The following is a 24231-nucleotide window of genomic DNA, read 5'->3' on the forward strand; positions in this document are numbered from 1 at the left end:
GCGCCTGGGTGGCTCAGTTGGTTAAGCGACTGCCTTCGGCTCAGGTCATGATCCTGGAGTCCCTGGATCGAGTCCCGCATCGGGCTCCCTGCTCAGCAGGGAGCCTGCTTCTGCCTCTGACCCTCCCCCCTCTCATGTGCTCTCTCTCTCTCATTCTCTCTGTCTCAAATAAATAAATAAAATCTTTAAAAAAAAAAAAGATGATAGCAGGAAGGGAAAAATGAAGGGGGGAAATCGGAGGGGGAGATGAACCATGAGAGACTATGGACTCTGAGAAAAAAAAACTGAGGGTTCTAGAGGGGAGGGGGTGGGGGGATGGGTTAGCCTGGTGATGGGTATTAAAGAGGGCACATACTGAATGGAGGACTGGGGTGTTATACATGAACAATGAATCATGGAACACTACATCAAAAACTAATGATGTAATGTATGGTGATTAACATAACATAATAAAAAAAATACAAAAAAAAATTTGGTTGACTTTTTATAATTTTAAGTAAGCTCTATACTCAACATGGGGTTTGAACTCACAACCCTGAGATCATGTGTCACATGCTCTGTCGACTGAGCCAGCCAGGCACTCCCTCCACCAAAAAAAAAAATTTGGTTGAGTCCACAAACTCAAGAGCTCCTTGGAAAATACATCCTCCTACAATTGAGTGACCTTCACTTTCAGACATTATTAAGAATATTCTACAAAGAGGTTAATGAACATAGAACAGTGATCACTCACGTTAGATCCATGTTCAGCTGGTGATGTGTAGAATTCAGCTGTTTGTCTTCATGGCAGTCACGGTTCCTACACAAAGAACGTGGGTGCACAAGTCCTCTGGCATTAACTTCTGCCATATGTTGTACTTCCAGAGCCCCACTTAAATATTTAGATTGTTAAATTATCCATCCAGTCATCAAAATATAACTTATAAACCATTTATTTTGTATCAGTCCCCTTGTCCTGTATAAACATTAGAATAAATCATCATTCCAAGTGTCAATGAACATTAGAATAAATCATCATTCCAGGTTTCAATGAAGTTACCTACTTCAAGGTAAGACCTCAGAATCTGAATTCAATTTTGCTTTGACATAAGTTAAAGTTTATTTCCTGTTTATGCTCACTTCCAGTGTAGGTCTGAAGGGACTCTGCTCATTATATTAACTGTAAGAATCAAGGGATAGAGACATCATCTTTCCATGGCTTTCCTTAATCACTGCAGCTATGGAGAAGAGAACATAAAAAATCATAAAATGGCTTTTAAAACTTCCTCCCTGAAGGGAAACATGTTACTTCACTCATTTCATTGTCTTATGCAAATCATAGGGCCATGTCTACCTCAAATGGGTAGGGATATGCAATCCTACCAAGTGTCTGGAAGGAAGAAACTTGGATGAGAACCACAGATGCCAAGGAAGTTGAAGAATCATTGGAAAGAATAGTCGAAGTGATATGTCATGAATTTATTGCCACATATGGGATATAATGATGTATGCAATGGCTTTGGAGAAAGAGGATTCAATAGTCCAGGGGGCACAGATATATCATATGAGACTTATAGTGGTAGGACATGAGTGATATGGTGGGAAGGATATGAGACTATACTCATTTTAATCCCCTTTTGTGCTGGGATAGGGACAAAAAAATAATATCCACCACCTTTATTTTTATGTACTTGATTATTTTAATGGATATATTTAATGGCTACATTATCCACATGTCCTTTTTTTTTTTTTCCCAGAAGTAGCATGTACTTCTCCTTATATTCCAAATGGTGTCTACAGACCTCAAGCCATCCAATACAGAACGGGAGATGAAATCACATATTACTGTAAAAGTGGCTTTTATCCTGCGACCCATGTAAATACGGCAACATGTACTAGTACAGGCTGGCAACCTCCTCCAAGATGTACTTGTAAGTTCCATTCATATCTTGACCTACTTCTTAATTCTGAAGTTACTGTCTCTTAAACAACAACAACAAAAATGGGGACACAATAAATCCAAATATTTGCCTTACCGTGTATGTAAAGAAGAGGCTACAGAGACATTCTTTTCTCTTCAAAGTAGACAATTTTTTTTTTAAGATTTTATTTATTTATTTGACAGAGAGAGACACAGCGAGAGAGGGAACACAAGCAGGGGGAGTGGGAGAGGGAGAAGCAGGCTTCCCACCGAGCAGGGAGCCCGATGTGGGGCTCGATCCCAGGACCCTGAGATCATGACCAGAGCCAAAGGCAGATGCTTAATGACTGAGCCACCAGGTGCCCCAAAGTAGACAATTCTAAGCAGGATCAAAAACATGGTTTTGAATATTAAAAATGCTTTACTTTTTGCTATTTAATGTTAAATATGCATGTGTATTAACATAGATTTCTCTAATTTAATTCTAATATCTGAACTAAAACATTCAGTAAGACTAGTGTCATCTAACACCTAATGTGTTATTTATTTAGGTGTAACAAATTTCCCTCAAAATATATTGGCTTCAAACAACAAACTTTTATCACCTCAGAGTTTCTATGGGTCAGGAATTTGGGAGTGGCTTAACTAGCTAGTTCGGAGCCAGACACTTCTTGTGTTGTAGTCAAGATGTTGACCTAGGCTACAGTCACGTGATGGCTGGGCTGGGCTGGAGGACTGCCTCTAAGATGGCTCACTCATCAGGTTTTTGGCAGGAAGCCTCAGTACCTTACTGCATGGGCATCTCCATAGGCTACTTATAGAGCAGCTAGCTTTCTCCAGAGCTTGTGATCTGAGAGAGAGAGATGGAACCCACTTACAAACTAGTCATGCATTGTCTTTTTAGCCATATCTAGTCTTTAGAAGTGAGTCTTTAAGTCCAGCATACTCAAGGGGAGGAGAATTAGGCTCCACATTTTGGAGGGAGGAGAAGGCACTGTAGAATTTTCTAAAGCCATCCCATGTAGCAAAATGCCACTCAATTCAACAAGATACTGTATTTTATTTCTGGGGGGTGTTTCCTCTGCCCTTTTCTGTCTCCATTATTATATTCCTTTTCTTTACATATTGCAGTTGGTTGTAAAGGTATACCACACTTAAACTGGATAATACATGAATAAAAAATGTAATGATGCAAATAATAGGTCAGTGGTCTTGATATTAATTCTAGGCATAAGTCCGAAATGAATTTTCAAATCAAAAGACCCTTAAAGAAGATCCCATCGTCAGTATGAAACAGACTTCAATGTGTAAAACAATTATAATGAAAATATTGATTGATTGAGATGTAATTGACATATAACATTATCTTAGTTTTTTTTTTTTTAAAGATTTATTTATTTATTTGAGAGAGCGAGAATGAGAGAGAGAGAGCACATGAGAGGGGGGAGGGTCAGAGGGAGAAGCAGGCTCCTCGCCAAGCAGGGACCCCGATGCGGGACTCGATCCAGGGACTCCAGGATCATGACCTGAGCCGAAGGCAGCCGCTCAACCAACTGAGCCACCCAGGCGCCCAACATTATCTTAGTTTTAAGTGTGCAACACGATTTGATATTTGTATATACTTTGAAATAATTACAAACACAATTCTAGTTAAATCCATCACCACACATACTTATAAATTTTTTTCCTTGTTAGATAAACTTTTAAGATCTACTCTTTTAACAACTTTCAAATATACAATGTGGTATTAATAACTAGAGTCACCAGGCAGTACATTACATCCCTGTAATTTAATTATTTTATTACTGGAAGTTTGCACCTTTTGGTCCCCTTTGCCCATTTTTCCCACCCCCATGCCTTGCCTCTAGCAACCACCAATCTATTCTCTTTATCTAAGATTTTGGTATATTCAGATTCTAAGTATAGCTCATATGGTATTTTTCTTTGATTTATTTCACTTAGCATATTGCCCTCAAAGTCCATCCATGTCGTCACAAATGGCAATATTTCCTTCTTTTTTGACTGAATAGTTTATATATATGTCACATTTTCCTTATGCGTTCATCGAGCAATGGACACTTAGATTGCTTCCATATCTTGGCTATTATAAATAATGCTGCAGTGAACATGGGGTATGTATGGCTTTTTGAGTTAGTGTTTTCCTTTCTTTCAGATAAATACCCAGAAGTGGAATTGCTGGATCATATGGTAGTTCTATTAATTACTTGAGAAATCATACTGTTCCCACAGTGACTGCACCAATCTACATTCCCACTAACAATGCAAAAATGTTCCCTTTCTCTACATCCTCACCAACACTTGTTATTTTTTTCTTTTTGATGACAGCCATTTTAACAAGTGTGAAGTAATATCTTATTGTGATTTCAATTTACATTTCTCTGATGATAAGTGAAGTTAAGCATCTTTTCATATGCTTGTTGCCCATCTATATTTCTTCTTTAGAAAAATGTCTATTCAGATCCTCTGCCCATGTTTTATTCAGATTGGGCTTTTTGTTGTTGTTGTTGTTGTTGTTGTTATTGAACTGTATGAGTTTTTAAAGTATATTTTGGATATTTACCCTTTATCAGATATATGATTTGCAAATATTTTCTCCTATTCAGTAGGTTGCCTTTTCAGTTTGTTGATGGTTTCCTTTGCTATGCAGAAGTTTTTAGTTTAATGCAGTCCCACTTGTTTAGTTTTGCCTGTGTTGCCTTTGCTTTTGGTGTCAAATCTAAAAAATAATTGCCAAGACCAACGTCAAAGAGCTTAGCCCCTATGTTTTCTTCCAGGAGTTTTATTATTTCAGGTCTTACATTCAAGTCTTTAACGCATTCTGTGTTAGTTTTGGTATATGGTGTAGATGGTGGTCCAGATTCATTCTTTTGCATGTGGCTGTCCAGTTTTCTCAACACCATTTATTGAAGAGAATGTCCTCTACCCACTGTGTATTCTTGGCTTCTTTATCATAAACTATCTGACCTTATATGCATGAGTTTATTTCTAGGCTGTCTGTTCTATTGAACTATGTGTCTGTTATTATGCCAATACCATACTGTTTTGATTACTGTAACTTTGTAATATAGTTTAAAACCTAGAAGTATGATGCCTCCAGCTTTGTTCATTTTCAAGATTTCTTTGACTATTTGGATTCTTTTGTGGCTCCAAACAAATTTTAGGATTGTTTGTTCTATTTCTGTGAAAAATGCCATTGGAATTTTGATAGGAATTGTATTGAATCTATAGATTGTTTGGGTGGTATGGACATTTTAACAATATTAACCCTTCCAATCCATGAACAGGGACTACCTTTCATTTATTTGTGTCTTCACTTTATTTCATCATTGTCTTATAGTTTTCAGGGTACAGATTTTTCACCTCCTTGGATAGATTTATTCCTAGATATTTTATCCTTTTTGATGCTATTGTAAATGGGATTGTTTTCTTAATTTCTCTTTCTGATAGTTTATTATTAGTGTATAGAAACACACAAGATTTTTGTACATTGATTTGTATCCTGCAACTTCACCAAATTCATTTATTAATTCAAACAAGTTTTGGTGGTGTTTTTAGGGTTTTCTGTGTATAATATCACATCATCTGAAAATAGTGAAAGTTTTACTTCTTCCTTTCTGAGTGGATGCCTTTTATTTCTTTTTCTTGACTAATTAGTCTAGCTAAGACTTCTAATACTATGTTCAATAAAAGTCGTGAGAGTGACCATTCTTATCTTTTTCCTGATCTTAGAGGAAAAGCTTTTTACTACTGAGTATAAAGTTGGTGTGAGCTGGTCATATATAGGCTTTATACATTGAGGTATGTTCCCTCTACACCCACTTTGTTAAAAGTTTCATCATAAAAATTGTTTAATTTTATCAAATGCATTTTGTGCATCTATTGAGATGATGATCATATGCTTTTTATACTTCATTTTGTTAATGTGGTGCATCACATTGATTTGTGGATATTGAACCATCCTTGCATCCCTGGAATGAATCCTACTTGATCAAAGTGTATTATCCTTTTAATGTATTGTTGAATTCAGTTTGCTAATATTTTGTTGAAGATTTTTACACCTATGTTTTTCAGGTATTGGCCTGTAATTGTCTTTTCTTCTGGTGTCTTTCTCTGGTTTGGGTATCAGGGTAACACTGGCCTCATAAAATGACTTTGGAAGTGTTCCCTCTTCTTCTATATTTTTGAAGAGTTACAAAATGATTGGCATTAATCCTTTTTAAATGTTGGTAGAATTCACCAGTGAAGCCATCTGGTCTTGGACTTTTGTTTGTTGGGAGGTTTTTGATCACTGATTTAATCTCCTTGCTAGTAATTGGTCTTTCAGATTTTCTATTTCTTCATGATTCAGTCTTGGTAGGTTGTATATTTCTAGGAATTTATCCATCTCTTCTATGTTGTCCAATTTATTGGTGTATAATTGTTCATAGTAGTCTCTTATGAGCCTTTATATTTCTCTGATATCAGTTGTATGTATCCTCTTTCATTTTTGATTATATATATATATATCATTTCTGATATATATATCTGATTATAAATATAATCAGAAAAGATATTTGATATAATTTCAATCTTCTTAATATTATTAAGACTTGTTTTGTGATATAACATATGTCTATCATGAAGGATGTTCCATGTGTACTTGATAAGAGTTTGTATTCTGATAGTTTTAGATGGATGTTCTGTGTATGTCTGTTAAGTCCATTTGGTCTAACATGTCGCTTTATGTCAGTGTCTCCTGATAGATTTTCTGTCTGAATGATCTATCCACTAATGAAAGAGGGAGTATTAATTATTGTATTGCTCTCTATTTCTCCCTTTATTTCTGTTCATATTTGCTTTACATTTTAGGAGCTCCTATGTTGACTGCTTAAAATTTACAAGTATTATATCCTCTTGTGGGATGAGCCCCTCTATGTAATGACTACCTTTGTCTTTTATTTCAGTCTTTGCTTTAAAGTCTATTTTGTCTGATATAAGTGTAAATACACTAGTTTTTTTCTTTTTTCCTTTCTTTTTTTTTTTTTTTGGTTTTTGTTTGCATGGAATATCTTTTTCTATCCCCTCACTTTCAGTCTATGTGTCCTTACATCTGAACTGAGCCTCTTGTAGGCAGCATATAGATGGGTCCTTTTTTTTTTTAAATCTATTCAGCCATGTTATATCTTTTGATTAGAAGATTTAGTACATTTATATTTAAAGTCATTATTGATAGGTGTATGTACACTTATTGCCACTTTGTTATTTGTTTTCCCACTGTTTTGTAATTTCTCTGGTCCTTTCTTCTTCTCTTGCTTTATTCCTTTGTGATTTTATTATTTTCTGTAGAGTATGCTTAGATTCCTTTGTCTTTAACTTCTGTGCATCTACCAAAGGTTTTTGCTTTGTGGTTACCAAAAGACTTACATAAAACAACTTCTATTTATAACACTCTACTTAACGTTGATTATGTTCTAAAGCTCTACCATTTTACTCCCCCCATGTTTATATTTTTGATGTCACAATTTACTATGTTTGTGCATCCTTTAATAAATTATCATAGTTATACATATTTTTACTTCTTTTGTCTCTTTAACCTTCTTCCTAACTTTATAAGTGATCAACCCTTACAATATTAGATTATGCTGAATTTTACCATATATTTGCCTTTACCAATGAGATTTATACATATATATGTTTTCCTGTTAATAACTAGCACCCTTTTACCTCAACTTTAAGAATCCCATTTAACAGTTCTTATAATGGTGGTCTAGTGATGATTAACTTCTTTAGCTTTTGCTTGTCTTGTAAACATTTTAATCTCTCTATGTAGCAAGTTGTTTTTCTCTTGCTGCTTTTGAGATTCTTCCCCTGTCTTTAACTTTTGACAGTTCAACTATAATGTGTATTGGCGTGGGTTTCTTTGAGTTCATCTTATTTGCAACTCCATAGCTTTCCTGGATCTGTATGTCTATTTCCTTCCCCAGGTTAGGAAAATTTTCAGTCCCTATTTCTTCAAATAAGTTTCTGCCCCTTTCTCTCTTCTTCTTCTGGGACTCTTATAGTGTGAATTTGGTCTGCTGATGTTGTCCCATCATTCCCCACCTTTACTCTTTTGTATTCCTTTTTCTTTCTGCTGCTTTGATTCAGTGAGTTCCACTATCCTGTCTTCCTGATCCTTTCGGGGAGGATCAAAGTTGACCTTCCACTATCCTGTTCCCAATCCTTTCTTCTGCTTTCTCTGGTCTGCTATCGAAAATTTTTACTCTATTTTTCAGTACAATTATTGTATTCCCCAGCTCTGTGACTTCTACTTGGTACTTTCTTTTATTTTCTATCTTTGTTGGAATTCTAACTATGTTTACCCGTTCTTCTCCCAAGCTTAGAGAGCATCTTTATAACCATTATTTTCAACTCTTTATCAAGTAAACCACTTATTTTCATTCTATCAGAGCTTTTTCTGAGGTTTTATCTTGTTCATTCACTTTGAATATATTCTTCTGTTTCTTCATTTTCCTTGATTCTGTTTATTTCTGTTCGTGAGATAAAACAGCCACCTCTCCTAGTCTTGAAAGAATGGCCTCACTTAGAAGATGACCATTATTGTTGAAGCCTGCCCTGCTTTTCGTTATCTCTCAAGCCTTGTGATTGTCCATCACCCTACTTTATGTTTAGTGGCTCTCAGTAGCTGAGAGTGTGCCAAGGCCTGGACAGTGTCCCAAAGGGGAGGATCTCAGTCAGCACCTAGATTCAGGCTTATAGGAAGCCAGGTCCTCAGGCAGCAATGTATAATGTATGCAAATATACCTCTTTCAGGGGAAGACTGGGAGATGGGCATTTCTGTCTGCTCCTTCTGAACTGAGCAATGGAGTGATAGCCAGTTAAGAACTGTTTCTTTCTCTGCCACCATCTCTTTGAATTCACGAATACAAACCCTGCTGGCCACCAAGGGCAGGCAATCAAAGGCCAATACCTGGGCAGCAATCACAAAAACCAGGGCACCATACGCAAAAGCTGGACAGCAGATGTGTGTATGAGCTCCCTTCTAGAAGATACCAGCACTCTGGAGTGCATCAAAGAGAGAGATGTGATCTCTAGAGGTCTCTGGGAGGATTACAGTTGGCCTTTAGTTTAATTAGAAGCCTGCCTCTCAGGACTCAGTTATGAAGATAGGCCAATAGGACTCTTCTGCAAGAAAAAATAGATTCCTTAGTCTCCTGCCTCTCTGCTGTGCCCTGGGGTGGTAGCTGGTTTAGAATTCTTTCCCCATTTGTTACAGTCCTATAGGACCACAATCATAAGCCCAGCAGGCCACCAGAGAAAGGCAGTCTAGAGGAATACCCTAGCTGGGAATCACTAAAGCCAGGGCACCATGGAAAAGAATAAGCTTCTTTCCTGGAGATACCATTGACCTAGAGCAAGGCAGAGGAAGATCACAAAGTTGGCTTCCACTGGCCTCTATCTCCAGAGAACACCTAAGTAGGCCCCTAGGTGTGTGCCAAACCAGAAGCCTGCCCCTCAGGCTGAAACTTCAGGAAAGGTTAGCAGTCCTCTTTCATAGGAAGACTGAGATCATAGTTCAGTCTGTATCTACAGTGTGCCCTGGGGGTGGTAGCCAGCCCTGAACTATCTGCATTTGTTGCAGTCCTGTGGGACCTATGAATGCAAGCTCCACTGGCCATCAGTCAAGTAATGTCCCCCGGGTGGCAGCCACAAAATCCAGTGCCCCAGACATAAAAACTGGGGCACCAGATCCTTGTACAAACTTCCCTCTAGAAGTTACCAGTGCTTTGGAATGCAGCAGAAGGAGGACCTGAAGATAGTGCCTATCCTCCAAGGTCTTTGTAGAGGATTATAGTTGGCCCTCAACTGTTTAATTAGAAGTCTGCCCCTCAGGTCCCAGCAGTGAAGATTAATCTAATAGACCTTTTCCACAGAAAGATGGCTGCTTCAATCTGTGACTCTCTCCTGTTCCCTGGGGGTGGTGTCCTGTTAAGAACTCTCTTTATTTGTTACAGTTCTGCGGGACCCACTGTCCACCACAGCCATGTGATCTAGAGGTGTCTCCTGGGTGGCAGCTGTAAAAACCAGGGGGTGTCTAAAGAGGATACAAGCTCCTTTCCTGGAGATACCAGTGAGCTGGAATCAGGCAAAGGGAGAGCATAAAGAAGGTGCCTGCTGGCCTCTGTCTTTGAAGAGAGCTTTAGTAAGCCCCTAGATGTGTATCAAATTAAATGCTTGCCCCTCAGGCCAGTGCTTTAAGATAGGCAAATAAGTCTCTTTCACAGAAAGTCTGGGCACTTCTCAGATGGCTTCCCCTGTGTGGGGCCCTAGAGTGGGTGAGTCCATGCATGTGGACCCTTTAAGAACTATTTCTCAGTTAACTGTGGCCTGTGGTCTTATGGACACAAGCCCCGCTGGCTTTCAAAGCTAGATGTTTTGGGGGCTTGTCTGTCAGGTGCCAATCTTAAAATTGGAGTTCCAGATGTAAGGTTCAAATCTTCACTCCTCAGAGAGAAGCTTGGGGTTTGGAATTCCCTCCCAATTGTGTGTCATCATGCTGAGGATGAGGTTTATGGTCAGATTGTGTCTCAATTTCTTCTCCCCACTTTGATGTGGGTTTTTTTTCTCATTTGCCAAATGTGTAGAAATCACTCAGCTAGTTTGGGGGGGAAGGGGTTCAGACAAAATTATTCCATATGTAGAGCACGTACTGAATGGAGCCCAGCAAGGTTATTCCCAAGGGACCTTATGAAGTTCTTTTGGACAAGATGGAGAAATTGACCAGTTAGATGGTTTATGAGATAGTTGGTAATTTCATTAAATAACCTTACCCAAGTATCAGATTCAGAACTTTGTTCTCAGGACTATTTTCATGACTCATTTCTGTTATCATAGAGTTTAATTTGTTTATGGGAAATAGTACAAATTTACAAGTGGAATTTCTCAGGATAATGATAGTGAATCTGCATTAGCACAGATTCATTCTTCAAAAAGAATCCTATGTGCTAGGTTGAATCTAATAACACGATATTTAGTAGTGACAACTCTAAGATCCTGGGCTTAGGTCAAAGGAATCAGCTGTACAAGTACAGACAGATTAGAAATATTTTTTGAATTATTTAGTATTTGGGGTGCTTGGAGGCCTCAGTTGGTTAAGTATCTGACTCTTAATTTCAGCTCAGGTCTTGATCTCAGGGTCATGAGTTCAAACCCCACATTGGACCCCATGCTGGGTGTGGAGCCTACTTAAAAAAAATAAGTGAATATTTTAATCAATTTTGAGATCATAGTTTGAGTCAAAACTATGATAGAACCACCAGTACTGTTTGTAAGACCACAACCTGCATTGATAGGAGTCTAAGGTAGAATGAGGCTGTTCTAAGTCTCACCAGTCTTAGTGCTGATCAGACCATATGTGAAATATTATATTTGTTTCAGAGATGATCTTGTTAGAGTATAAAGACCTATTTAAGTGTGCCCAGATGAAAGAGGAAGATAGTAAAGGGGTCCCAGCTTGTCATAATTATAATACCCACTTTTAATTTTATCCCCTTTGCATACCTTTTGAAAAGAAATCTCAGCAGGCTGTTTTCTTCAATTCATATCCTTTGAAACACCATAATAGGTGGATAACTGTAGTTGTTCTGAAATCGGACCACCAGGATTCAAATCTCTCCTTTACAATTTCACAGCTAATTTAATTGAGTTCTTTAAGACTCAGTTCCTGCAAATCCAAAGGCTGAAGCTTGCCCAAGGTAGAATTTTTGTTAAATGACACACATCTTGATGTACCACGATGAAATTCATTAAAGGGATAGAGAAAATAATCTAAATATTCAAAAATTACTAGGGGGGAAAAAAAACCCTAGAAGGTTGCTTAAAAGGTATAAGAGTAAATGAGCATTTTAATCTTAACATTGGAAGCTTAAAAAGAGTGGGGAAAAAATCTATCAATGAAAGCTATGGAGGTCAAGAATCTATACCTACAGAAGGCATCATTTACAAATCTTTATTAAAGAGGCACCTGGATTGCTCAGTTGGTTAAGCCTCTGCCTTTGGCTGAGGTCATGATCCCTGGGTCCTTGTCTCTCTGTCCCTCCCCACCCCTTGTGCACACACTCTCTCTCTCTCTCAAATAAATAAGTAAAATCTTTTAAAAAATCTTTATTAAAGAAAAACAGTATATGCAAGGATTCAAAGTGTATAATCCACATAACACGTCTGCAAAACTACTAGAAAATTTCTCTAATCAAACAAAAAAGAAAATGGATCAGTGAACTTAAGTAAGATGAAGATGATAATGAATACTTGTGTGTGTGTATGTGTGTGTGTATGTGTGTGTTGGAACTGTTGTTCATATGTTGCACAAGATTCCTTGCAATCGAATCATTTAATGGAAATAAAACTAACATTAGTCTGGTATTAAAAGTACTAGATTATCTCTAAATCATCCAACAAAAAGGGAAACTTTTTCTAGAAAATACTATATATAAATGTGTTATAAATAACAGAACACATATTGAACATATATGTCAAAAATATTCAATTTATAAGAATAACTCAATAAAATACAATTATATTATACCTCAATAAAAATAAGACATTTTAGTGTTTAAAAAAAATCAAACTATAATGGCATCAAATATTCACTTTTATTCTAAAATATACATAATATGACTTATATGACATATTTGAAAGCATCTCCTATATATGGTATATATGACATATTATGTAAATGTGACATTTTTAAACACCTCATGTACATGATATATACATATTATGACATATGTCACATTATATGTGATATATATGTTATATATGTGTCAAATATACCATATATAGTATGACATATTATGTATGAAATATATGTCATATATATTATTATGTATGTATGACATATTTTAAAATACCTCATTCTCCAATTAAAATTAGTAATAACAATCAAATGTTTGCCATAATCTTAATTAACTATTTAGATATTAAGAAATATTCTTAGTCCATTTCTTTGATTAAATAAAAAGAGGAAAACTGGCCTCAATGACTGTTTCAGGCATTAATAAGAATATTATTTTTCTGTATAATGTGGCAGATGGAAAATTTTTGTGTTTCTCTATATTTCTTACACTATTTACAATAAGTAGAAAAATAAATTAATGAATGTTAATCTACAGAAAAATCCCACTATCCCCCTACATTGAGTTGGTTTGAGAAGAAAAGGCAAGGCTCTGATTTCTGTTCAGAACAGAAAAGAAAGGAAAAGAAGATAGATGATCTGAGCAATAAAATCAGTACTTTCATCTCCCAACCAAGATGCTCATTTAATCATCCAGGGCTAGGATATACATACTCAAGGAGAAGTCATTAAATAGGTCTGTACAGTCTTATTCCACAAGAGTTTTCATACATATATATCATATATATCATATGACCCACAAGATATAATTTTAACTTCATTAGCAATAACTTCATCACACTTCATCTGAATTTTATAACTTTTCTTGCCTAGAAACCCTGTTGCAATGAGCGAAATTATGATAATAAGAGGATGTAATTCACCAATGAAACAATTCATTTCTAATTTGATTTTTTTTATTAAGGTAAAACATTATTTATACTTTTTTGTTTCTTTTGTTTGTATTGCAAGTGAAGCCCTGTGATTTTCCAGAAATAAAACATGGAAGTTTACACAATGAAAATAGATATAGATCATACTTTCCAGTAGCTATAGGAAAATATTTTTACTATTCCTGTGATTCCAACTTTGTGACTCCTTCACAAAGTCAGTGGGAATACATTACTTGCACACACAAAGGATGGGAACCAACAGTACCATGCCGCAGTAAGTAAACCTTTTTATAATTGTATATGTGTACATATTTCAAACAGTAGAGGGGGAAAAACACATAAGTGAGTACAATTAAGCCTTGTATGACAAAAATGAGGCCAAGGGATAAGTTTTATGAACAAAGACCAATATAGGTTTTTCCTTTAATGAGGAGCTCTTCATAAAAATCACATTACGGATAAAGATAGAAGCTTTTGCAAAAACACCTATATCGTTCATACATATTTTAATTATAAAAACTGAAGATAAATAATATTGAATATTGATTTTTTCTTCCTACACATTTGGTAGTAGCTTTAGTTTTTCTTAAGTTTTTGGATACTTATGCATTATAGTTTTAATATTGTACAGTTTTTAACTTACTATTTTGACTGAATTTATGGATTTTTAAAATTTTTTGTTCATCATTTTTATGATTTTTAGGACGATGTATTTTCAATTATTTGAAAAATGGAGATTATCCAAGGTATGGACAAACATTTCTCCAAGATGAATCTGTGAGAGTTAAATGTAATTCTGGTTACAGTCTTCCAAATGAGCAGACTATAATGACATGTACAGAGAGTGACTGGTTCCCTCCTCCAGAATGCATTCCTCTCAGTAAGTAAATGGTCTGAGATCCCAGTATATTTATGGTTTTCTAACCCACATCTTTATTAACTGTAGCAAAATTTTATATCAACTTTCTTATTTCTGCCAATGGATATACTTAGCTTTATTTTTTCCAAGTATGTATGAGTGGATATACAAATTTCTTGATACATATGCAGCAAAATAAATGTCTACTGATAGGTATTAGTCAAGAAAACAGTAAAAGAAACACAAAGAAGAAACCTGTAATAATAGAGTGATGCCAGCAGTGGAGGGAAGAAGATGGCAGTGGAGTAGGAGGAACCTAGGCTTGCCTTGTCCCATGAATACACCTACATAACCATCAAATCATCCTAAATACCCAGAAATCAACCTGAAGACCGGCAGAACAAATTCCACAGCTAAAGGTCAAGAAGAGGCCACATTGAAGAAGTAAGATGCACACAGTTTGAGAGAAACGGACTGTGGCCACTGAGGTGGGGAGAGAGCCATGGTCACAGAGAAAGGCAAGGGACAGATTAACACACAAGGGAGCACATGGGAAAAATGAATTACCATAGCAATTGTCTTAGAAAGTGAGAGAGGCCAAATTTCATAATTCTTATAACCAGTGGGGTTTAAAGACTGGGGTTTTCAAGGTCAGTGTGCTTGGCTCTGGGACAGCTCAAACGACATTGGGGCTTGGAGAAAAGGCAACCAAGCAGCCTGTCAACATACAGCTGGAAAGAGCAATCTGAAGAGCACGCAGGGCACACAGTGAGGAGCGTGTTGCAGAAAGGCAGTTTTCACAGAGAGAGCCCTTTGGAAACAAAGGAACTGGCAGGTGCCATTTCCCTCCCCCACCCTTCAGCATAAACACAGAGCCACCTGTGAGAACCAGCACAGGGCCAACACTCACCACCTAACTTGCTTGCACCAAGTCCCACCTCCCTGTGCTCCAGTGGAACCACCCTTCCTGGTCATGCTTGCCTCAGTCCCTGAACAGCCAGCCTCCTCCCCCAGAAGACCAAGCCAAACCCCTGCCCCCACCACATCTCCCAACCTGGGAGTTTTGGGAAGCCTTGATTCCAGCAGTGGTGATAAGAGGTCTCATTTCACAAGCAGACCAGAGCACACCTAAAGTTAAAACTCAACACAGTCAGGCCAGGGACCAAATACTGACCACAACAGTCAAAGAGGGCCTCTGCAGATGACTGGCCTGAAGGATAAAGCAGTCAGGACACAACAGCAGTGTGCATACAGCACACATTGGAGACACTCCCTGAAGTGTCAGGCCCTGGGGGACAGTGGTCACAATACTGCAGAGCACTATAGAACCTCTTCTTCATAAGGCCATTACCCTCAAGAACAGGAGAAGTAGCTGACTTTCTGAACAAAGATGCAGGCATAGAAATTTAGATAAAATGAGAAAACAGAAGAATTTGTCCCAAATAGAAAGAACAATACAGGGCCACAGCCAGAGACGTAAGTAAAATATATATTAGCAATATGCCTGATAGATAATATTACAAAGATACTCACTGGTCTTGAGAAAAAAAGTCAAAGACATGAGTGAGACCTTTAACACAGAGATAAAGAATAACATAGCAGAGATCAAGGGCTCAATAAACAAAATGAGAAACACACCTGATGGAGTGAACAGCAGGCTGGAAGAAGCAGAGGAATGGGAATTAATGACCTAGAAGACAAAGTAACAGTAATCACGCTGAACAAAAGAGAGAAAAAAGAATTATGCAAAATGAGAATAGACATAGGGAACTCAGTGACTCCATCAAACATAACAACATTCCTATTATAGGAGTCCCAGAAGAAAAAGAAAAAAAGAGGAGGCAGAAAATTTATTTGAAGAAATAATAGCAGAAAACTTCCCTAATCTGGGGGAGGAAATAGATATCCAGATCCAGGAAGCATAGAGAACCCCCCAAAATCAACAAAAGCAGACCCATACCAAGACATATTATAATTAAATTGGCAAAACATAGTGATATAGAAAAAAAAATTTTAAAGAAGGAAGACAAAAACAAAACAAAACAAACAAAAAGACAGTAAAATATAAGGGAAAACCCATAAGGCTACCAGGGAATTTTCAGCAGAAATTATCCAAGTCAGGGCGCCTGGGTGGCTCAGTTGGTTAAGCGACTGCCTTCAGCTCAGGTCATGATCCCAGGGTCCTGGGATCGAGTCCCGCATCGGGCCCCTGCTCTGCAGGGAGCCTGCTTCTCCCTCTCCCACTCCCCCTGCTTGTGTTCCCTCTCTCGCTGTGTCTCTCTCTGTCAGATAAATAAATAAAATCTTTAAAAAAAAAAAAAAAAGAAATTATCCAAGTCAGAAGGGAGTGGCATGATAACTTCAAAGTGCTGAATGGGAAAAATCTGCAGCCAAGAATATTCTATCCAGAAAGCCTATTATTCAAAATAGAAGAAATGATAAAGAGTTTCCCAGACAAACAAAAATTAATGGAGTTCATGACCACTAAACCAACCCTGCAAGAAATATTAAAGGGGACTCTGAGTGAAAAGAAGAGACCAAAAGTGACAGTATGAATGTAGGAAACACAAAACAGTAAAAATGAATATTTCTGTAAAAAAATTCAGTCAAGGAATTCACAAAATAAAAGGATGTAAAATTTGACACCATATACCTGGGGAAGAGAGGAGTAAGAATGGGTTCAAACTTAATTGACCATCAACTTAATATAGAGTGATATATGCAGATGTTATATAAAAACCTAATGGTAACCACAAGTCAAAACCACTAATAAATATGCAAAGAATAAATGGAAAGAAAGCCAATACGTCACTAAAGAAAACCAGCAAACCATAAAAGAGAGAACGACAAGAAAAGATCTGAGAAAATATTCAGAAACAACCACAAAACAGGTAATAAAGTGGCAATAAATACGTATCTACCAATAATTCCTTTGAGTGGAAATGGACTAAACTCTCCAATCAAAAGACATAAGTTGACAGAATGGGTAAAACAAACCCATCTATATGCTTCCTACAAAACTCATTTGGAACAAAAGTCACCTGCAGATGGAAAGTGAGGAGACAGAGAACATTTATCATGCAAATGGGTGTCAAAAGAAAGCTGGGGTAGCAATGCTTATATTGGACAAAATAGACATTAAAACAAAGACTGTAACAGAAGACAAAGAAGGACAACATATAATAATAAAGGGGATAATCCAAGAAGAAGATATAACAATGGTAAATATGTAGGCAACCAACATGGGAGCTCCCAAATACATAAAACTGTTAATAACAAACATAAAGGAACTAATCAATAATAATACAATAATAAGGGATTTTAAAACCCCATTTACATCAATGGATGGATTATCTAAACAGAAAATCAACAAGGATACAATGGCTTTGAATGACACACTGAACCAGATGGATTTAGCAGATACATTCAGAACATTCTATCATAAAACAGCAGAATATACACTCTTTTCAAGGGCACATAGAATAGAACACATATTAAGCCACAAAATGAGCCTCAACAGACTCAAAAAGATCAAAGTCATACTATGCATCTTTTCTGACCACAACGCTATAAAACTAGAAGTCAACCACAAGAAAAAAGTCTGAAAGATCACAAATACATGGAGGTTAAGTAACATGTTACTAAACAATGAATGGGTCAAGAGGAAAAAAAGAAGAGATTAAAAAGTACATGGAAACAAATGAAAATGAAAACACAGTTCAAAACCTTTGGGATGCAGCAAAAATGGTTCCAAGAGGAAAGTTTATACTATACAGGCCTAGCTCAAGAAGCAAGAAAAATGTCAAATAAACAACCTAACCTTACACGGAAAGGAGCTAGAAAAACAACAAGAAAAAAAACCTAAAACCAGCAGAAGGCAGGAAATAATAAAGATTAGAGCAGAAGTAAATGATCAACTAGAAAAACAATAGAACAGATAAATGAAACCAGGAGCTGGTTCTTGGAAAAAATTGATAAATTTGATAAACCCCTAGTCAGATTTATCAAAAAGAAAAGGGAACCGAATAAATTAAATCACAAATAAGAGAAGAGAAGTAACAACCAACACCACAAAAATACAAACAATTATAAGAGAATATTCTGAAAAACTGCATGCCCACAAATTGGACAACCAGAAGAAAGGTTAAATTCCTAGAAACATAAACCTACCAAAACCGAAACAGGAAAAAATAGAAAATTTGAACAGACCAATTACAAGCAAAAAAAAAAAGAATCAGTAATCAAAAAAACCAAATAAACAAAGTCCAAGATCAGATGGCTTCATAGATGAACTCTACCAAACATTTTTTTAAGATTTATTTATTTATTTTGAGAGAGGGTGGGGATGGAGGGGCAGAGGGAGGGACAGAGGGAGAATCCAAGCAGACTCACTGCTGAGCGCAGAGCCTGACATAGGGCTGGATCTCATGACCCTGAGATCACAACCTGAGCTGAAATCAAGAGTAGGATTCTTAACTGACCTAGCCACCCAGGCACCCCTCTACCAAACACTTAAGGAAGATTTAATACCTATTCTCAAACTATTCCAAAAAATAGAAAAGGAAGGAAAGCTTCCAAATCCATTTTATGAGGCCCAGCACTACCCTGATACCAAAACCAAATAAAGACACCACAAAAAAGAGAACTACAGGTCAATATTTCTGATGACACAAAAATCCATAATAAAATACTAACAAACTGAATTCAACAATACGTTTAAAAAAAATATTCACCACAATCAAGTGGAATTTATTCCTGGGTTTCAAGAGTGGTTCAATATTCACAGATCAATCAACATGATACATCACATCAGTAAAAGAAAGGATAAGAACTATATGATCATTTCAACAGATGCCAAAAAAGCATTTGACAAAGTACAACAACCATTCATGATAAAAGCCCTCAACAAAGTAGGTTTAGAGGGAACATACCTCAACATAATAAAGGCCACATATGAAAAAGCCACAACTGACATCATCCATTATGGGGGAAAACAGTGCTTTTCCCCTAAGGTCAGGAACAAGACAAGGATGTCTCACCACTTTTATTCAACATAGTACTGGAAGTCGTAGCCACAGCATATAGACAACAAAAAGGAATAAAATGCATTCAAATCAGTAAGGAAGAAGTAAAATTGTCACTATTTGAGATGACATTATATTCTATATAGAAAATCCAAAAGACTCCATCAAAACCTGCTAGAACTGATCAACGAAATCACAGTACAGAAATCTATTGCCTTTCTATACAGCAATAATGAAGCAGCAGAAAGAAAAATTAAGAAAACTGTCCCATTTACAATTGCACAAAAAATAATAAAATACCTAAGAATAAACCTAACCAAAGAAGTAAAGGATCTGTACTCTGAAAACTATAAAATACTGATGAAAGAAATTAAAGATGACACAAAGAAATGGAAGACATTCCATGCTTATGGATTGGAAGAACAAATATTGTTAAAATGTCTACACCACTCAAAGCAATCTACACATTCAATGAAATCCCTATCAAAATACCAAGAGCATTTTTCACAGAACTAGAATAAAAAATCCTAAAATTTATATGGATCCACAAAAAGACCCTGAATAGCCAAAGCAAGCTTGAAAAAGAAAAACAAAGCTGGAGGCATCACAATTCCAGACTTCAACTTATATTACAAAGCTATAGTGGTCAAGGCAATATGATACTGGCACAAAAATAGACACATAGATTGATAGAACAGAAAAGAAAACCCAGAAATAAACCCACAATTATATGGTCAAATAATCTTTGACAAAGCAGGAAAGAAAATCCATTAGGAAAAAGACAGTCTCTTCAACAAATGGTGTTGGGGAAACTGGACAGCAACATGCAAAAGAATGAAACTGGACCACGTTCTTATACCATATACAAAAAAAAAAAATTCAAAATGGATGAAAGACCTAAATGTGAGACCTGAAACCATAAAAATCCTAGAAGAGAGCACAAGCAATAACTTCTCTGATATCAGCCACAGCAACTTTCTAATGGATCCCTGAGACAAAGGAAACAAAAGCAAAAACAAAACAAAACAAAAACTATTGGGACTACATCAAAATAAAAAGCTTCTGGACAGCAAAGGAAACAATCAACAAAACTAAAAGGCAACTTTTGGAATGGGAGAAGACATTTGCAAATGACATGCCTGGTAAGGGGTTAGTATCCAAAATATATAAAGAACTTATAAAACTCAACACTCAAAAACCAAAGTATCCAGTTTAAAAATGGGCAGAAGACATGAACAGACATTTCTCCAAAGAAGACAGACAGATGGCACAGACATAAGAAAAGATACTCATTATCACTTATCATCAGGGAAATGCAAATCAAAACTACAGTGCGATATCACCTCACACCTGTCAGAATGGCTAAAATCAACAACACAGGAAACAACAGGCGTTGACAAGGATGTGGAGAAAGGAGAACCCTCTTGCACTGTTGATGGGAATGCAAACTGGTGCAACCACTCTGGAGAATAGTATGGAGGTTCCTCAAAAAGTTAAAAATAGAATTTCTGTATGACCCATCAATCACACTACTGGGTATTTACTCAAAGAACAAAAACACTAATTCAAAGGGATCCATGCACCCCTATGTTTATAGAAGCATTATAAAGAATAGCCAAGATACGGAAGCAGTCTGTCTATCGATTGACAAATGGATAAAGAAGAGGTGGTATATGTATAAAATGGAATATTACTCAGCCATAAAAAAGAATGAAATCTTACCGGGGCGCCTGGGTGGCTCAGATGGTTAAGCGTCTGCTTTCGGCTCAGGTCATGATCCCAGGGTCCTGGGATCGAGTCCCACATCGGGCTCCCGGCTCAGCGGGGAGCCTGCTTCTCCCTCTGACCCTCGCCCCTCTCATGCTGTTTCTCGCTCGCTCTCTAAAAAATAAATAAAATCTTTAAAAAAAAAAAAAAGAATGAAATCTTACCATTTGTAACAACATGGATGAAGCTAGAGAGTATAATGTTAAGTGAAGTAAGTCAGAGAAAGACAAATACCATATGATCTCACTCATATGTGGAATTTAAGAAACAAAACAAATGAGTAAAGGGGGGAAAGTGAGAGAGAGAGAGATACAAACCAAAAACAAAAAACAAGAAGCAAAAAATGACTCTAACTATAAAGAACAATGTGATAGTTATCAGAGGGGAGAAAGGTGGCAGGGGGCAAAGGGGTTGGGTGAAATAGGTGATGGGGATTAAGGATTGCACTTGTCATGATGAGCATGTTAATCAACTGGTATTAAAATAAAAACTTAAATGCACACATACATACATACATTTAATCTAAGAAAAAAATAGTGACACCAGCAAGATGGCAGAATATAAGTTTCTATTCTTCCTGTCAAAGAACACCAATTTTGACAATCACCCACAGACAAGAGCATCTTTCTGGGAGTCTGGGAATCTAGCAGGAGTTTCAGCACACCATTAGAGCAAAAAGATCCAACAGTGGGTTCACTGAAGTGGGTGAGAGGAACAGTTTCAATTATCTGCGTCACTCCTCCCTCAAAGTGGCACAGTTCAGTGCCAAGAGAGACCCACTCAGCCTGCAACTTCTCCACTGGGGGAAAGAGTGTGTGAGTTAGTGTCTGGCTTCCTCAGCTGTGTGGGTCTCTGACCAAAAGGCCCATTTCTTTTTCACCACATCCAGAATTCTGAGGTGATCTTCATGACTGAAGGGATTGAGGAAAGCTTGGAGCACAGCAATCAGGGCTCAATTCATCAAGGGACAAAGATCCTATTAACCACTTTGCAGACTACATCAGGGAGTACCCTGATGTACCCACTAACCACTGGGGATGACTTGCCTGCAGATCCTCCTCACCTAATGGCACCCCCAACGTTCCGCACACCTGCTATCCATTGGTCAGCTCCTTGTGTATGCCCCAAAGGTAGTGAATGCAGCAATTTTTATATGGCTAATGAGCATACCTAAAAAGCCAAACTGACTCCATAGGAATGGTGGAAAGCACATACCTGAGCATTCAGCATTGTGTCCAGCAAACAGGAAGCTGTCAGAACCCTGACTATCTTTGCAGGATTGAAAGAAGGCACACAATCTAAGAATTCCATCCCAAGTGATAGCAAAACATAGGGAGCAGATATATCCATTAAAAAGTCCTTTTAAAAAGCCTCAAAATCCCTAACAGGTGTGACAGAAAGTATTTCTCTCCCAAAGTCAGTCAGAAAAGACTAGAGGAAGTGAGAGCTTCTTCAAAGGCGAAGGCAGCAATGCAAGACTTTAAGGGACATGAGAAATCAAGGAAACATGACACCACCAAAAGAACACAATATTATTCCAGTAACTTACCCCCAAATAATGAAGAGCTATGATTTTCCTGATAAAGAATTCAAACAGTAGTTTTAAGGAAGCTCCGTGAGCTATAAGAAAACACAGAAAGAGAATTCAAAGAAATCAGGAAAACAATGAGATAGAAATCATAAAAGGAACCAAACAGAAATTCTGGAACTGAAGAATACAATGGATGAAATGAAAAATACAACAAAGAGCATCAACAGCAGATTTATGAAACAGAAGAAAGAATCTGTGAAGTAGAGAGGTCATTTGAAATTTTCAAGTCAGAGGAGAACAAAGGATAAGACTTAAGGAATAGAGAGAGCCCATATGAATTATAGACTATCAGAGGAAACATTTTAGGCATTGTGTAAGTCCCAAAAGGAGAAGAGATGGAGAAAGGGGCAGAAAGTTACTTAAAGAAATAATGGCTGAGAATTTATCAAACTAGGAAGAAATATGGACTATCAAAATCAAGAAGCTCATAAGTCCCCAGATTCAACCCAAAGAAATCTTCTCTAAGACACCTTACAATAAAACTAGCTAAAACCAAAGACAAAGAGAGAATTTTGAAAACAGCAAGAGAGAAAAAAAATGCCTCACATACAAAAGCAGTTCTATGAGATGTTTATAGTGAAAAATGCCTACACTAAGAAAAAGAAATGATTTCAAATATACAACCAACTTTATACATCAAAAAAACTAGAAAAAGAAGAATAAACTAAGCCTAAAATTAGCAGAAGCAAGGAAATAACAGAAACCAGAGAAGAAATATGTGAAATAAAGACCCAAAAAAAATCAACAAAATTAATACCTACCTTTTTGGAAAGATAAACAGAATTGACAAACCTAATGCTTACAAACTAAGAAAAAAGAGAAGATAAAATAAACAAAATGAGAAATGAAAGTGGAGACTTTCGACTGATGCCACAGAAATACAAATGTTCATAAGAGACAAGCATAAACAATTACACACCAACAAATTGGATAACCTAGAAGAAGTGGATAAATTCCTAGAAATACAAAACTTGCCAAAACAAAATCATTAAGAAATAGAAAATCTGAACAAATCAATAACAAGCAACAAGACTGAATCATTAATTTAAGATATCTCTACAAAGAAAAGCCTGGGACCAGAAGTTTTCATTGTAATTTTAAGAAGAATTAATACCAATTCTCAAACCATTCCAAAAATTTGAGGGCAGGGGACACTTCCAATACCACTTTACAAGATCAGCATGATTAGATCAAAGCTAGACAAGGACACTACAAGAAAAAAAATTTATAGGCCAGTATCACTGATAAATGATAGATCAGAAATGCTTAACAAAATATTAGCAAACTGAATTCAACAGCATATTAAAAGATTCATACACCATAACAAAGTTGGGTTTATCCATGGGCCTCAAGGATGGTTCAACAGGTGCAAATCAGTAATGTGATAAACCCCATTAGCAATACAAAGGTTAAAAATCATGTAATCATCCCAATAGACAGAGAAAAAGCATTTGACACAATTCACAATCCATTTATGATAAAAACTCTCAACAATTAGGTGTTGAAGAAATATACCTCAACATAA

General features: G+C 36.7%; 1 protein-coding gene and 1 long non-coding RNA gene across 2 annotated transcripts in view; one reads left to right on the plus strand and one right to left on the minus strand.

Moving 5' to 3' along the window:
* Positions 1–14368, plus strand: part of CFH (complement factor H) — a 19575-nt gene extending 5207 nt beyond the window's left edge. The window contains exons 5-7 of the mRNA XM_081822983.1: positions 1737–1910; positions 13545–13739; positions 14169–14368. Of these exons, the coding sequence (XP_081679109.1) occupies positions 1737–1910; positions 13545–13739; positions 14169–14353 (554 nt within the window). The 3' untranslated portion in view covers positions 14354–14368. The remainder of the gene's footprint in view (positions 1–1736; positions 1911–13544; positions 13740–14168) is intronic.
* Positions 1–24231, minus strand: part of LOC145722356 (uncharacterized) — a 285608-nt gene that overhangs the window by 223597 nt on the left and 37780 nt on the right. The gene's annotated exons all lie outside the window — the stretch shown is intronic.

The sequence above is a fragment of the Leptonychotes weddellii genome, chromosome 6 (genome assembly GCF_054177405.1).
Source record: "Leptonychotes weddellii isolate Sample4059 chromosome 6, ASM5417740v2, whole genome shotgun sequence".
In the NCBI taxonomy this organism is placed as follows: domain Eukaryota; kingdom Metazoa; phylum Chordata; class Mammalia; order Carnivora; family Phocidae; genus Leptonychotes; species Leptonychotes weddellii.